Raw genomic sequence first — 18,092 nt, 5'->3', positions numbered from 1 at the left:
CTCATATGTGAGAGTAAATCTCAGTCATTAGATTGTATTAATCCAACAGCTGAGATTATTCAACTAATAATGGCAGTAATGTAATTCTTAAAACAAACAAATCAGCCCCCAAAACCCAAATTACGTACAATTTGTATACTCCTCTTTCTCTCTCTTTAAAGCTTGAAGGTGAGATTTCACTCTCCTCTTCTTCACTGCTACATAATTTCAAATTCTGAATTGATTTCTCTTTTTCGAATTTCTCTTAATTTGATTTAAATTTTGATAATTTCAATTGAATTCCCAAACTTCTTATTCTGATTTTTGTAATTTTGATAATTTCAAATCATCTTCTTCCAATTTTGATAAGTTCAAAACAACTTGAAGGTGGGATTACAATGGACATTAAAAATTGAAGATCGACGATTTGTTTTCGGAATCATAAGCAAGTTCACACCGACCTCACTCGCCTTGCTCGTGAATCTCGATGTAAGTTTCCGAAATTTGATGAATTTTCATTTAATTCTAATTTTTTGTGGATCTAGTTTTCGAATTTGATTTTGAGCTTACGGTGAATGAAATTGAAGCATTATTTGAGTTATTCAAAAAATTGAGTTGTACAATCATTGACAATGGCTTAGTTTTTATTCTGAATCAAATTTAGTACTATATTTATGGTCAGCATATTCAGTACAATGTTCTTATTATGTTCTTATTTACGAATGATGTTATTATGCTCCTATGTTATTAAGTTCTTATTTGCAATCAAATTTAAAATGAGCAAACCTAAATATGTGTAATAATATAAAAAAAAAATATAATGAGCAAACATAATTAAAATGAGCAAATACAAAAAAAAAAAAAAAAATAAAGCAAATATAAAAATGAGCAAATGAGGAAAATAAGCTAGTGATGGTAGGGTGCAGGGGATAGTGACGGTGGCAGGGGAGTGACAGTGAGACAGGTTGTGGTGATGCTGGTGGTGGTGGTAGGGTGCAGGGGCAGAGGAAGGAGAGGGAGTTTGGTGGTGGTGGTGGTGGTGGTGATGGTATGGTGTAAGGAAGATGGTGAGAAATGGCAAAAATCAAATATATCATAGTCAGCAAATATATCATACATGTTCTATTATAGGCGGCAAAGTTGATTATTTGTTCACTTTTTGCTACACAAATATAGTGTTTTTTATGATTAGTAGTAAAATTATTTCACATGGTTTGAATTGGGAGTTCTTACATGTCATACTTTGTAGTGTAGAACATAGTCTACCTTCTGCTATTCAACCCCTTATTCTGCCCCCCTGCTACTGCTGCCACCCTTCTACTTCTCCCCTCTTCTCTTATTATGTTTTATCTTTTACTGTGTGATTAACTTGTTATTGAGCAAAATAGAATTAAAATGAGTAAATATAATAAAAATGAGCAAACAAAATTTAAAATGAGCAAATATAACTAAAGCTATATTTTCTACTTTATTATGTTCTTAACTTGTTTTTTGTAATATTTTGCAGAAATGATTAGCAACAACGAACAGTGTAATAGTGATTCTAGTGCGAATGGCATAAGGAGTATGTGTTTTGGAACGTGGTTTATGTTGCTGTACATGCGGTAAATTACAAGAAATCCATATGGCTATGCTTTCCTATATAGCAGTTAACATAGTACGACTATATGAGCAATCACTTTTGTTAAAGCTAAAACCCTGAGATTTCCTATTTGCAGTGTAGTTGGATTTTAAATTTGCAACATGTCATATGTGAACCTATTAGCTCAATTGGTAGAGCACTATGCAAATGCATAGGGGATGTAGGTTCAATTCCTACATAGGTTATCTTTATAAACAAAATTAATTAAAAAAAAAAAATCAAATTCGTACTAATTATATGAGCAAAAAAATGGTTTGAAATGATTTATAACTATATAAACTTTGTTAAAATTAAACTCTCATACAAACTTATGTCTCCACATTACATAATGAACCTACGTGAGATTCAAATCCACATCTTTTGTGCATTTGCACAATGCTCTACCCTTGAGCTAGTAGGCTAACGTATTTAAAACATTCAAACACACTCACAAATGAGCATTAATTTGACAAGATGAGCAAGAATCATTTTCTCATTTGAAAAATGAGCATTAAATAGTTTGCTCATTAAACAAAGGAGCATTGAATTTTTTGCTCATTTGACAAATGAGCAAAAAATAATTGCTCATTTGACAAATGAACAAAAAAATTAATTGCTCATTTGACAAATGAGCAAAAATTTAATTGCTCATTTAACAAATGAGCAAAAAATTAATTGCTCATTTGTCAAATGAGCAAATAATTAATTGCTCATATGAAAAATGAGCATTAAATAGTTTGCTCATTTGACAAAGGAGCATTGAATTTTTTTGTTCATTTGAAAAATGAGCAAAAAATAATTGCTCACTTGACAAATGAGCAAAAAATCAGTTGCTCATTTGTCTGGTAAAATGTGTTTATGGCATAGGTCGCGTGAGCCCTAACATTGTTCGGGTTGTAACAAGCACCACTTGGTTGAATGGGTTTGCAATCAACTCCTTGGCTGCAGACGTAATTGATGTTGGACTGCAGTTGTGCATCAGGGGCCTGTTGTTTAGGTATGTACCATCCTTTAGCAGGGCCAGGTCCAGCAGGCTGAGCAGTCGAATTTGGTGGCCCTACAGGACTAGGACTCATCTGAGACTGCAAGCGAAGGAAACACCAAATATTATGAATAGAAACTGCAACACCAGAAGCCGATGCGTCTTTATTCACAATCTCCAGCTTTTATACCTGAACATTTGCATTGCAACAACCAATGTGATGTGAGCCACCAGACAACGATTACATCTTAAGAAGATTTTGTCAGCTAACTCCATATTATGAATAGAATTGGCATTAGTTGCTTCACATTGTAACCTTCCCTTATTGAACACGAAAGGCGACATTAGATCAAGAAATTGATACGCGTTAGACATCAATATTCACATTGAACAATGAGTGTCAACAGTAATAGGAAATGGACATGTACTCACATTGCTGTAAAATATTTTGTGGTTCATATTTACTACTCTGGCATTAAGTATTGTTTAGGCAGATGATAAAGACGATAAAAAACACAAATTGGACCAAATTTGGCCAAGTACAATTTCATAACTTCATTCTAGAATAAGGCTTTACTGAACCAAGGGCATGGTGCATTGCTTACTTAACCTGAATACCTTTCTTCTTGTTTTTCTCATCGACATTAATCCATACATCGCTGAGTGCAGTTCAAAATTCTTAAAGCCTGTCATTTCATAAAAGAAAGTCTTAAAAGAGGGAAATAGATGAATAATATAACAGAATTTAAGTCCTCTGTCTCACCTAAAAACAATGGTAAATTTTTTGGATTTTAAACTTTTTCCAAATTTGAATAATAGTCTGACTATGGATCCTAAGGCGATAGCTTACAACACAGAAGCAGATGTAACATGTAAGCTAGAATGTATATATACATATAAGAGTGATAGACCATCTGAAACTCTGAATAACCTTGTGCTTTTGCTGTTTAACTTCAGTGATCTCTGTTGTATTAGAAGACATGGGAAAGATTGTTATATCAGTATATTTTTGCAAAAATTAACTTTAAACATCAATTTCCCAAACAAGATACGGTTTTTTAAAAAATAAAGACATCATAAATTCATCTCAAACTTGTAAAGTATTTCTTAGTGATCACTCATGATGATCAAAATTAACAAGGTTCAATCTTTTTCTGTTTTGTGTGTGTGTGTTTTTTTTTTTTTTGTGACATAAGCTTAATCATACATTAATTAAAACAGTTCACAAATTAAAAAAATGAAAGCACTACTTATGCTTTGAGGGTTATACAGATCCCTCACACATATGAAGCTACTAAGATGAGCTCTACTAGCTTTGAGGGTTATGCAGATCCAATTGATGTTCATCACCAAACAGCTCTGCTGTACAAAACGAGAAGTTCCCATCTCCCTAAACCAACATAACATACCAAAAAGTTCTATTTACTAATGTAATTACTTACAAGCCTAAATTTAAAGATACGTGAAAGAGTGCTCTAACACGTTTCGAGTGCTTTTCAAACCTCTATAAATAGAAGACAAACAGATCCTTAGAAACAACAAAGCAAAATAAATTTCCACCAACTCGAGTCCAAATAGCTTCCTAAGTATCCAAAGACATGGAAAAGACTGTCAAATCAGCACTGTTGGTGCTCCTTTTTGTTATTGCAATTGGTAAACAAAACTATATGCTAACATATCTATTTTACCTTGACTTTTCTATAAAGCATTTGAAGTCGCACAATTTAACTAATTTGTTTGTTTAAGCAGGTTTACCAGTGGGTAAATCGTGTTCTAGCTCATACGACTGCAGAATAACAGGTTGTCCCTGTGTTAATCATGAGTGTAAATGCTTGTACCAAACAACAAATATAAACTCACAAGTGCCACCAAAGCCACCAACAGCAAATATAAACTCACGAGTGCCACCAAAGCCACCAACATCCCATCGAAAGGTGCAGAGTCCCTAGAATGAATAACAATAAAAATCATAAATCGATTACAACGATCAATTTACATTCAAACTAATTGAACGAGTATAAAACATTAAGAAACCAGAAAATGAACAAAATTAAGCCAGAATCTCATAAAATTGCTTCGTACTATCATCACATGATACAAACTACTAAAAATCACATAAAAAGTGATGTATTTTTTTTTTTTTTGGACAGGACCACTTCTATAAATTTAATCGGGTGTCCTATTTTTTTTCTAAAAAATTTGGTGCATCATATATCCAAAACAGGAGTATAAAGTAGAGAATGAAAATAATGTTTCCAATTAAACATCAATCTAGCCAGAATTTGAGATGCAACATGAGACATGATATTTATCCATAGTCTATATACCTGATTATGAAAAGCAAAAGAAAGAATTAACAAAAATTTACCATACAAAATCATGGAGAAAACAAATCAAGGTCACTAAAGAAAACTTAATGCTAGTAAATCAATAAATTGATACTTACATAATTCGTTCATATGTAACAGTAGCTTCGGTTGAATCCATTTGATGAAGAATTCGCGATTTCTAGGGTTTCAACAAAATCACAAAAACCTTATTCAATACCAAAATTTGAACAATTGAAGCCAAATATCAAAGGAAAAATAATTAAAACAGCAAATACCTAACTATAGTTGTAGATTCAAGTCGAAATCCAAAGATATCTTAGCATTACGATCGAAGCAGTGTTCGTTCAGAAATTTTTGGGGATAGAAGAGAGAGAAAGGCAAGACCTAGATCAATATCTAGAGAGAGAAAAAGCTGGATAATTTTTTTTTAATTTTTCTTATATACAATCTAAAATTTATAATAATGCCATTATTTTGACAGGGATAGATGTGGAGCGTTGGATCTTGTTTCACTACTATATTTTTAATCGGATGCAACAGCCATTAAAGGGCTAATGTCAACGCCATTTTTGTTACCGTCGCAATAGATTAGGCTAATGCAACGGATATTACTTTACACTTTATAAGATAGAGCTAATACAACGGCATTTTAGATCCGTTGCATTAGCTGAGTTGAAGAATCTAATACAACGGCTAAATAAGCTAATGCAACGGCAAAGAAATTCAATAATGAGGAGAGGCGCTGAAAATTTCACTTATTCCCTCTAATTTTTTCCCCAAATTTTGAACCTTCTACTATATCATTGCCACATGTACAAGATAAACCAAAAAGAAAAGAAACTCTCTTATCCTCTCTCTCTCTCTCTCTCTCTCTCCTCCTTTCCCCAATTCCTCATTTTTTCTCAATCTCATGCTCCTACAATGGCAGCCGCTGCTACTCATTTCTTCGTCTACGCTTACAACCCTTCTAAAATTGGCTCATTAGTTTATTATTCATAAGAAATTTGGGTTGAGTTCTTTTTATAAGTTTTCTCTTTTCTTTGTTTCCTTCTCTTCCACTCAAATTCTTCTGATTTCTTCTATTGCCCAAATCTCAAGGAAAATATCGTTATTTCTTCTCATTTTATGGGCTATTAGCCCCAATTTCAACTAGTAAAATTAGTGAGTTCACTGATTTGAGCCTCGTTAATTCCGCCATATTTTTTTTAATAAGACTTTAATTACGTCATTTACCTTGTTCATAAGTTAAATTAATTTTTGGTTTTTATCTTGTTGTCTTAATTTGGTGTTATATACGGAGTGGATTTCGATTTTGTGGTTATTTACCAATTTTATACTTTTATCAGTTCATAATTTTGTTGAATATTTTTTTGTTTTTTGTTTGGTTAATAGTTATGTATATAACTCGTTATACTGTGGTCTTAGTTGATTATTTGCAATTCTAAAATATTTTGCTCTATAATTTATTTTCTAAAAATTAATTATTTTGAAAATGGAGCTCCCCTTTCTAGATCTATTTAAATTGTAGAAGAAAAATGAGGAATTAAGATAGGAAAGGGCCGATAACGACCAAAATATATGTAATCACTGTCGAGAATTTTTATTGAAGGTCTTTACTTTTTCTCTTCTACCTTATCAATGGTAGATCAAAGGTTTCTGGGAAATAGATAATTATTTGTTGAATATGGTTTTGTAAAGGAAGTGAATGGAGGAGGAGACACACTTTGTGTGTGAGGTGCGGCTTTCACCATTCCCTCTTCAGCAAAGTCGTTGCTTTGGTTGTAGATCTCCCGTCACTCGCAAGCAAAAGCATAATCTTTCTATTCATTTTTTTAATCTCTTTTTGGAGTATTTTATAGCTTTGATTTGATTCGCATGGTCTAATGTCGATTTTTATTCATTTATGCATGATTTTGTGAATTAATTAGAGTGATAGGTGGTATTATAATTGACTATGATTTGAGCTAATTTGAATTGGTAGATTGGTTTTGGGAAATTGGGTTTAAAAGTTTATGGTGTAAATCTATAATGTGATTATAAATTTTTGTTGTAGTCTCCATTGTTATTGTTGTAGTTGTTATTACTGATATCTAGCCTTTAATATTGATATTGTTGTGGGTGTTGTTGTCTCTGCTGTCTACTGTTATGTAAATTGTAAATTATAAATTTTAATAGCCGGAGAACCACTGAAATTCTTTAGTAAAAACTTATGACATACTTATGCATCTGTCTTTCTAATGGCCTATTTCTTGTTCTATAGATGATTTACTTTCAGGTCAAATCTAGGATGCTTAAAAATATATGGCCTTTCAATTGAATGCCTTTTATTTTACTACGAATTGTAATTGACTTTGTAAATTTTTAATTTTAAGGTGCCCCTTTGTAGGCTACGATGCTTGCTTCTGATTTCGGCTAGTTCTTTGTCACATTTCTTTCTAGACCACTTATTTGAGGTAATGCTTTTTCGCCAACATTATTGTGAATAACTGCATCTTATAGACTTATAGTATGAAGTGATAAAAGTTAAAAAATAAAGCTAATACTTGGGTAGCAGAACATTGCTTAGTGGTCCAATGAAATTTATATTAGAAATTGTTTCCTCTACCGGGTTCTTGTTTGAAGATTTTTCCTGCTGTCAGCATTGTGTATCATGAGAAAGTTGTGAATATTGAATCTGTTGGCCTTTTGGGTTACTCTGAAAAAAATGTAGTGGAAGACACATGGTTTGTAAAATCAGTTTTCCATTCTATTTAAATAATTATAGTTGATCAGGCCATTCTTAATTCTTGCTACTAATTTTCTTTATGAGTTTGTTTAGAGATATTGGAGTATTGTTAATGTTCGTATTGGATATGAGTTCACAGGGTATGATAATAAGAAGATAAAGCTTGACAAAGACAATTTATCACTTTGAAATACTTTGCTTGGTTTTGTATAATTTTATTGCATGTATAGTAGTTATCCTACTCAATTCTGATTAAGGTTTTTTTTTTTTTTTGGTTTATTCTCTTGTTTTATTATCTATATATAAAAAGAGCATTAGGATCTTTGATTTTGTATACATGGCTAACTTTAATTTTAATTGATTTTGGCAAGCTTAAATTGACAAATGTACATAATGAAGCTTGGAAAACAGTGACAAGATATATAAACAAAAAAAAAAAACAATCTCATATCAATGTCAAAATGTGACTTCTTTAAGCTTTTGTGCTACTACAATGTTGGGATGTTTATGTTGGTTTTTATGTTGCTTTTGATAACTATAGGACATCTAGTGCTCTAAATTTGTCTTTATTTTGATCCAAACACCCAATTTTGTTGGTAAAAAATGGTTACAGGGAGAGTAGACTTAGTTGCTGTTCTTCTGAAGATATTGCATTCTTGAAAGTCTGTAAAATAGGGGAAATTGATGTGAAAGGGAGGGGGGCTGTTTTTATTCGTTGTATGGATAGCTGGGTGCCATGGTTTATTGTTTTTTAGATGTGTTTGGTGTGTGCCCTCCTTATTTGGCTTATAGTTGCTGCTGGTTGCCGCTTCTGGTTTGGTTTTAGTGTTGGATCTGATAGTGGTAGATCAACAGCTCTGGTTCAGGGTTCTACTTGCTTGCAGCCTATTTTTTGCCTGTTGTGTTTTTGTTTGGTTTGGGGTTGGCTGCTGCCTGTATTGGCTTCAGGGTGCTGCTGTTGTGGCCTGCGGTCTAACATGAGTATTATTGTATAGCTGAATTCTCCGTGCGTTTTAAACTTTTCTCATGTTGATTGTGGCCTTGATCTAGTATAATTTATAATTTAGTTCTATTATATTTCTATTACTTTATTCTATTTAACGTGTAGGTGCATGGGGAGCTAAATGGAGCTGAAGTATAGTAACTAGCTAGTCATTTAACAAATGGTGCATATAGGTTGGCGACTCTTATTCAAGCTCAACTTTGTGAAGATTTGGAAATTCCGGCTTGTATATATGTTGAAAATTTGTATTTTGGAGGATTAAATTAATTATATAACTTTTATTTATTATTAGTAGGGTGTCATACAAAAAACAAGCAACTAATATTTTATAATGTACGTATTTAGCATTATAATTATTTTATATAAATTTAATGATATTTTGTTTCTTAGTATATTTAGATTTGTACTGACTATTTATACATATATTATATTACCGTACAATTCAAAAAAAAAAAAAAGATCAAATGATCAATCTGTTGCAGTAGATACGTACTCCATATATCATTTGTATTAATTAGCTTCAGCCGTTGCAATAGGTGTCAATTTCATCACAATTAGTAGTAAGTAATCTATTGCAACAGATAATTTATATGTGGCAATAGGTGTAGAGCTATCGCAACGGATTATAGCTGCCATGGTATTAGGTGTTGTATACCGTTGCAATAGACCTACTGCAACGCCAGCAAATGCCACGGTACATGGCCGTTGCATTAGGCCTAATGCCACGGAATTTGACGCCTAATACAACGGATTTGGGGGTTGCAATAGGTCAAAAATGTAGTAGTGAAATTTGAAATTTGATCCAACGGTTATAAAATGTTCTCACACATAAAGTGTTCTCACATAAGGAATATGTTCTCACATGATCCTATTTCTATATATATATATATATATATATATATATATATATATATATATATATATATATATATATATATATATATATATATATATATATATATATATATATATATATATATATATATATATATTAGGGGTCAAATGAGAAGTTCCTTAAAATGAGAAGGATTATTTGTGCATAAGTTTTGTATTAAATGCGCATATATTTCGAATTTAATGTGCAAAAAACTCAAAAAAAATAAAATAAATAAATAAATAAACAAATAAACAAAACAAAACCAATGTTTAAAAAAAAAAAATCTTTTCCATTTTCTCCTTCCTCCAAGCTCCAACAATGGTGGTCAATCTATTGAAACTCTCACTTTATCTCTCCACCATTTTCACCGCCGCAACCATCGCTCGCTGCCGCTACATCTGCCAATCTCACTCCCCAATTCTCTCTCCTCTTCTTCACAATCCTTATCTCTACGATCGCTGGAACAATAATTTTATTGCATCAAGTTAAAGGTTGTTGAGATAAATTTTCCAACATCAATATTTAAATTAAATGTTATGTTCAAGTTTTCATATGGTGAGCCCCATCGCTGTAGGAGTACCACAGTTGCGTTCCACAACCAACGATGATGTAGTTGTAATAGGAGATTGGTGGTGTTGTTGCATAATGAATTAACAGGAGGTTGCTAATGAATTAACAGGTGTTGTTGTTGCATAATGAATTAACAGGAGTTTGATTTTCAAATAGTGAAAAATAAATGATGTGCTTTTTTTTTTAATTAAATGTGCAAAATATTTCAATTATATGTGCATAATATTTGTACTAAATATGCATTTCGCAAAGGTGAAATTTGGATTGTTGGATTAATTTGATTGAACATTCAAGATTCCTTCTCATTCTTCTCATTATAAGATCCTTCTCATTGGATATCCCTATATATATTGAAAGGAATCCTTCTAAATATAAATCCTGGTATATAATCCCTAATTTCCCAAATTGATAATATATACTCCCTCCTCCTTTTATTTTTTATTTTTTTTTATTTATTTTTTTTTTTTTTTTTGAAATGTTACACTTTGACCGGCCATAATTTTAGGTAAACTAATTGACTTGAATGTAAAATGACGTAAGTGAGGTAGTTGAAATGTTAAAAAAGTATAAGAAATGATAGTAACATTTTCAGGGTAACACTCTTTAATTTCTATAAGTAATTTTCTCTTGATGTGCCGTATCGGGGCACTTCTCAGTCTCTAATAATTGGAGTCATCATTGGCTTTAATACCAACAAATTAAAGAGATCTAATGATACGAACATAACATTTTTCTTTTGTTGGTATTAAGGAAGAAGTATTTTGGTATTATGCTCAAGTTGTTATACATATGTGGCACTTAAATTTAAAGTGTTAAATCCAACTCATTTATTTTGCTTACTTGAGTTAAATTTTTAATTCTAAAAGAAATTGCAAATCACTCTTTCCATTGGCTAAAATCTCTTAATTTTCCATGTGGCGCTCTAAAATCTCTTGACAAAACTCTCCTATATATACATACTTGTATAATACTAGAAGAAAGCCCGTACGTGCGATGCATGTTTTTTTAATACATAAATCTCAAGAAAATATATTTATCTTAATTAGACTCCAAGTTATTTTTAATTATTTGATTCATTTTATTATTTAATAGTTTCTAGAAACACTACAAGAAAATAGCTTATTTCCGATGACAAATTTCCGATGGTCTACAAAAACCGTCGGAAAATTTAAAAAAAATCGAAGGTTTATAAAACCCTCGTAGTTTTCCGATGGCTCAAAAAATTTCCGATAGCATAAGCCATTGGCGATTTCCGATGATTTATAAAAGCATCGGAAATAATAGGTTCTGATGGTATTTTTCCTTTGGAAATTATACTTAATTTAAAATTTAAAAAATTCCGATAGTTATTTAGCCGTTGGAATTTCCGATGGCTTTAATCAGATGGAAAATCCATAGGAAATTATATTTCCGATGGCTTTATTCCATAGGAAAAGCCATCGGAAACCTGTTAAAAAAAAAAAAAAAAACCGCAGGTTTGATTTCTATTTTTTGTCCAACAAAATAAGTAGGAGAAGGAGAGAGAAGGTCCTACCCGTCGCCGCTCACCCTGTGCCGGCCACCCTCCATTCCCCTCAGCCGTCCTTCGTGCGTCGGCCACCGACCACCAGGTAATGGTTTTTGCTTTTTTTTTTTTTTCGTTTTTGATCCTACATTGCTAACCCTAACCCTCAATTTCTCACCCGCTTCGATCCACTGCCTCAGACCACCCAACGACTTAGACCATCCACCTATTTTTTTTTTTTAATTTAGTTTCAATTAATTAACGATAAACCCTAAGTTTTTTTTACTTTTAATTTTTTTTATTCAATCATTTGTAGGAATTGTAGATTTAGTTTGTTTTCTCCTCAAAAATGAGTTCAAATTCAAAGGTTTGTGGTTATTTTTTCCAATCCTTTTATAGTTTTATATATGTGTTAGTTATTCGTAGCAAAAATGGTACAAAATGATCTTATTTTTGGTGTGTTTTCTTATAGTATTCTATAGAAGTTCATTATAACATCAAATCTCGTTCAAAAAAAATTTAGTTTATGTTAGTTTTATTATATGTTAGTTTAGTTTATAAATGTTAGTTTAGTTTCATTATATGTTAGTAGTTAGTTTAGTTTATATGTGTTGTTATGTATCCTAGTATAGTTTATATATGTTGCTATGTATGCTAGTTTAATTTTTATATGTTACTAATTTCATTATATATATCTATTTAGTTTATTTCATACACATATATGTATGTAAGTAACTAATTTATATGTGTTGAAACTAATCTTTATTATAATAAAGCTTAAGTTGAAATAATTATCTCGTTGATGTATTTCATTTCCCTCTTCTAATATGGTAATTGTCCTACACCTTTTGATACACATAATTTGTTTTTTAAGTTATAAATGTTGAAATGAAATGTTTGCATAATCATATGCCTAGATACTCGTTCAAGTCATACACATTAGGTGTATGTCTTGAATAGTCCCCCATTAAGGACTGTCTTTGAACGTTTAATCTCACTTAGGTGGTAAATGTATGCCTTATATCCCGCCTTATCATTTCTCTACAATGTTTTCTAGGTACATGTGTAGGTGTACATAATCTCCTACATCGTGTGCTTGGAAATTTGTACGGAAATATTGTCGGATTATCCATAGAATTGAAAAATTGGCACCATTTACTAGTGGGATTAGACGTTCAAGGATGGGTTAGGTTAGTTGGAGTGATAAGGACCCTTTGGAAATCATTTGATTTCATTGTGGATCTTGTAATCATTTTTTACACTATTGTTGTTTTGTGACTAATGTAATTACATGCATAAGCTGTGTAGAATTTGTAATCATGAAACGAAGGGAGCGTAGCAGGATATATGACAGGTTGGATGGACATAAGCTTAAACCTGAGTTCTTGTAAGGGGTTGATGAATTTATTCAGTACTGCAAAGATCATCCTGAGAGCAGTAACCCCAATGAAGTTAGATGCCCTTTTGTCATATGCAAGAACTTACGTCAACATGATCCGAACACGGTTAAAGTTCATTTGTATGGCAAGGGTTTAGTAGACGATTACCATGAGTGGATGTGTCACGGGGAAGGGTTTCCTAAACCCCCTCAAGGCCATCCTAATAGATATCGTGAAATGGTTGTGAATGCTCTTGGTTATGATCAAGACTAACTAGGTACGGGAGCGCCGAATGATCAAGAGGAGGAGCCAAACGCACAAGCAAAGTAATTTTTTGACATGTTGAAGGCAGTTGATCAACCTTTATAAGAAGGGAGTTCTATGTCTGTGTTAGAGATGACCTCTAGAATTACTAGCCTAAAGTGGTTCCATGTCAAATGTGGTTGAGCCATCCCACTTTCTAGGTTCTATCTCGGCGGCACAGCATGCAAAGAGGATGGTGAGTGTCAAACAAATTAGGAAACTTTGTTAATTAGTGTGACTTGATAATTTGTATGATGTAGTGACATTTTGTGTTTGGTTATTCAAAGGCTTTGAAAGATGGAGGCAAGTTGCCAACTACCCTTGAACTTTTCTCGAAGACTCACTTCAAGGACATACCTGGGAAAGTAAAGGTGCCTGCTAATGCCAAGTCCAAGCAGATTGCAATAATACCTTATACATACTCGAATTTTATTTTGCTTATTTTGACACAATATGAGCCTATGGAATTTAAAACTTAAGTAACTGAATAAAATTTACTTGTTTGAACGTATGGAAACTAAATATGTAGATTATTATGCACATTAAGGTCTTAATTGAATCATTTCATGACATTTGTAGATTATGGGCAAGGTAGAAGTTTAATTGGTAACTTTAAAGCCCGTTGGGGGTATAGAAATGGTTTAAACAGAAATGCTTGGCTTAGTTGAGATCATTTAAGTCATAAATGTATGTAAGTGTAATGTTAAAGGCTTGAGTTAACTTGTTTGGTTAAAATATACAAAATTGGGAAAGGATGAAGGTGTTTACCTCTAATTTGACTCCAAATACCCTATGGAACTCAAAACTCAAGTTGTTCACTAAATTTACTTGTTTGAACATATAGAAACTAAATAAGTAGATTATTATGCACATTACAGGATGAAGGTGTTCACTAAATTTACTTATTTGACTCCAAATTACAGGAGACCTACCAAAAGAAACTTGAGGAAGCAACTAGTCAAAGGGTTGAAAAAAGCCCGAATTAGCTGTATTGGGAGACCGTTGGTGGGCGTAAGAAGGGCCTTATTAAGGGTCTTGGCCAAAGTGGAGAGTTCTACTGCGCCACCCCTCAAGGTCGAGGAATCAATTCTTCCCAACAGTACAGGTCGTCCATTGTCACTCAGATGCAAGAACAACAGTTTGAACAAAGGGTGCAAAATGCGGACTGAAATTGAGGTTGAGATCCAGTCCCGTGTCGAGTCTTAAGTGCAAGAGCAGGTTGCGACCCACGTCCAGGCCTAAGTTTCCGCCCAGATTGCTGCAATGGAGAGGCAAAACAAGGAGAATATAGACGAGATGATGAACCGCATATCTGGATTCAACAACGACACTTGTTCTACGTTGTAGCCTTAGCATCAAGACCCTTGAGACGACTCGGGCAGTGGTGGAGGTCATGCTACCAAAGCTTGTGTCTAACTTCTAGTTGTGCGTAATTTGCAGTTTGTATATATAACTAATCTAGCAACATTAATATTTGCACTTTTTATATAACTAATCTACTCTAATCTAATCTATGAACCTTTTATATATATATATATATATATATATATATATATATATATATATTTACGTATTTCTATATTAAATTACTATTTCATATAACCAGGTTTGCCAAAAACAGGTCACTATGTGCAGGTTAATAGGAAACAAAAGGAAATATACATTGAAATCCAAGTGTCAATCTATCGGAATTAAAGGGATTTTCCTATGGCTGTTGACCAAAGGAAATTTCCGATGGCTTTAAGCCATAGGAAATATTAGACATTTCAGATGGTTTTCATGACTATAGGAAATTTCCTATGGCTCAAAGCCATCGGAAATATTTATTTTCCAATGGTTTAAGCCATAAGAAATTTCCTACGGTCATTAGCCATAGGAAATTTCCCATGGTTTAAACCGTCGGAAAATCCTACATTTTTTATGGTTTTTAAGCCATCAGAAATTACTAAACTCCTTTGGCTTAAAATCCATCGGAAAATCCATCGAAAAGTTCATTTCCGACGATTTTTCCATCAAAATAGTTGGATTTTCCGACAAAGGTATTTCCAACAGAAGTTTTCTGATGGAAAACCGTCGGAAAGGAATTTTGCGATGGATTTGGGTAGGTTTCCGATGGATAAAAGCCATCAGAAAAAAGCTATTTTCTTATAACGAAAAAGCTTTGTAATAATTTAATTAAATTGCTATTGCATATTAGAATAGTATAAATTTTTTTGATATATTTTATAATGCAACCTTATTTGTTGTTGATAGTATGTAGCTTGACAATTAAATTTATTAAAAAAGAATAAACGGTAAATATGTCATCCCGTTTGTTAGATATTAGGATAAATTCTTCAATGTGAAAACATAATTTATTGTTATTATTATTATTATTATTATTATTATTATTATTATTATTATTATTATTATTATTATTATTAGTATTATTATTATTATTATTATTATCATTATTATTATTATTATTATTATCATTATTATTATTATTATTATTTATTATTATTATTATTATTATTATTATTATTATTATTAAAAATAACAAAAACCTACAAAGTCAAACGATTTACAAGAAATTAGTGGGGAGCCGAGATACAATCTGGGCCCCCACCCCTCTAGCTATAGCGAACTCGATCCTGTTGAAGATGTGAGCAGCTGCACGAGCACCAATATCCTACGTCCCAGCGAGTGCCTGAACCCGCATCAGCAACGCAACAACATCCTTCTCTAATTCCCCTAATGAAGAAAAGGAGAAAGGAAGAAAACCATAGCCAATAGCCCTGCAACGCGCCCCATATTTGTCTCGCTTCCGCTGATCCGCAGTCGACACAACACGACCAGGAACGAAGTCAGACAACCCTGATTGTGTCAAAGGAGAAGACCCCGTCAAGTCAACACATATATCAAGGCCTCTATCCTAGGAGTAAAGCAACACATCTGCAAGTCGAAGAGCCCCGTTGTTCCCTCCAGTCAACCCAACGTTAACCTCCTTTCTTGCAGAAATCCCAGAGCGGAAACAAATATCAACAAGGGTATCATGAACAACGTTGTGCCGATGTTTAATACCCACCATCCCAGCACAAGACACTACATGATCCCCATAAATATCCGAATCAAAAAACCTTGAGCAAGCATAACACGGTGTCGAAACGGAGAACAAGGGAACACCCAACTGGTAGCAAAAAACACAACGGTAAGTCTTACCATCCATAGTTTGACCCAAACCAGATATCGGGACCGCTCGCAACCAGGCAGAAGTGTGATCCCCTTGCTGGGACTTCCATAAGGCAACTTGACGTGGAGATAAGGAGAAAGTGGATTCTACAGATGTAGTGACCTTCGTGAAATATATATCTGCCAATTTCTTCAACGGAAATACGACGGGTAATCGGAACCTTTGCTGAGCCTGGCCCTGTGCCGGAGAAGCTGTTGGAATAATGACGTGGAAGCCACCTGAAAATTGCACTTTAAAAATCTCACCAATGAAGCCCGAAACAGCCTGAATTTCGCCCAAATACTACACCAATTGAATCGTGGAAACCGCCAGAAAATAGCCTGACCTAAAGGCGCCGACACCAAGCACCGTCGCCTGACCCTAGAGGACTTAAAGCCGCCGGAGACCCACCCTACGCCCAGCCCTAATCGCCCTAACGAGAGGTTATTATTATTATTATTATTATCATTATTATTATAATCATTATCATTATCATTATCATTATCATTATTACTATTATTATTACTACAACATTTGTGTGCGGCTAGTCACACCATGTGGCCCAATAAAGTATCCCCTATTATAACACTTATCAAGTAACACATGTATTACTAACTGATCGAATAACACCTAACACTAATCGAATTACCTCTGTAACATTGACGAATTAACCCATGTATCACTGATCAAGTAACCCCTATAACAATGACAAAGTAATCTCTATGATAACTTGCCACATGGTGTGACCAGCCACATATATAAGCTTGTGTTATTCTTATTATTTTTATTTAATCATATATTTTTTTTTATTTTTTTTTTATTTTGGGATGGTCATGACTCATGAGAATAGACCCTACATGTTAGGATGGTTATAGGCTAATAATCCATTTACATTTGTCATTTCTTCTTCCATTTAATTCCTTATTTCCTTTCCATTACTTCAATAAAACAATAGCCAGAAATAATTGCCGAAAACATCCAAAAATAAAGGAACTAAGTTCTGTAATCCAGACAAATTATGTCATGCTAATGGGCTCGGCGGTGGAGCGTTGCAACTTAACATCTTGTTATCATATCAAATGCTAAATACTGTGAATAGTACTAGTCATCACCACCCTTTCTTAGACTTATTATGTCCATTCTTATTAGGTTCAACACAATTTTATCTTCTTAAAATGTGAACGGACAGCACTCAACCTTATACAACTACAGAATATATTGTATATGGTATTTTGTACATGGTGTACATTTGCGTTATTCAACTATGGGTGATCATCAAATCTCTAGGGACTCCATCAGTATAATACAATATAAACATAACTATTTTCTTGATGGAGGATTGGAGGGGTCTTATTATTAAGTAATTTTCATTACACACTCGGGTGTAGTTTATATTAAATTTATATTCACTCCCTACATAATGCATTCGGAGGTTGCAGAGGGGGGGGGGGGGGAAGGGAGGGAGTGGGGGATTTCCACATCCCATATTCCCGATACACATTTTCAACCTCATATATCATCAATTATGTAACATATCAATAACTATATACTAAAAGACACACCAGCAATGACACGTGTCATTTTCTGGTGTGTCCCTTATTTTAATTT

General features: G+C 33.2%; 1 protein-coding gene across 1 annotated transcript; it reads right to left on the bottom strand.

Moving 5' to 3' along the window:
• Positions 1-2,403: 2,403 nt before the first annotated feature.
• LOC110730639 lies at positions 2,404-5,069 on the bottom strand. The gene is made up of 6 exons (XM_021910458.1): positions 5,029-5,069; positions 4,443-4,527; positions 4,338-4,389; positions 3,477-3,545; positions 3,201-3,268; positions 2,404-2,682 (listed from the first exon to the last, which is right to left on the bottom strand). The coding sequence occupies exons 1-6, from the start codon at positions 5,067-5,069 to the stop codon at positions 2,404-2,406; spliced, it is 594 nt and encodes a 197-aa protein (XP_021766150.1).
• Positions 5,070-18,092: the final 13,023 nt, after the last annotated feature.

The sequence above is a fragment of the Chenopodium quinoa genome, unplaced genomic scaffold (genome assembly GCF_001683475.1).
Source record: "Chenopodium quinoa cultivar QQ74 unplaced genomic scaffold, ASM168347v1, whole genome shotgun sequence".
NCBI lineage: Eukaryota > Viridiplantae > Streptophyta > Magnoliopsida > Caryophyllales > Amaranthaceae > Chenopodium > Chenopodium quinoa.
Note: the sequence above shows the minus strand (reverse complement) of the source record. Positions and strands in the feature narration are given on the sequence as shown.

Excerpts from the sequence above, each read along its gene's own strand:
- LOC110730639 (XM_021910458.1), bottom strand. The coding sequence starts at position 5,069 with ATGGATTCAACCGAAGCTACTGTTACATATGAACGAATTAT. Across the intron at positions 4,390-4,442 it reads TGGTGGCTTTGGTGGCACTT|GGACAACCTGTTATTCTGCA; the intron begins GTGAGTTTATAT and ends TGATTAACACAG. Across the intron at positions 3,546-4,337 it reads AGAACACGATTTACCCACTG|AGATCACTGAAGTTAAACAG; the intron begins GTAAACCTGCTT and ends CTAATACAACAG.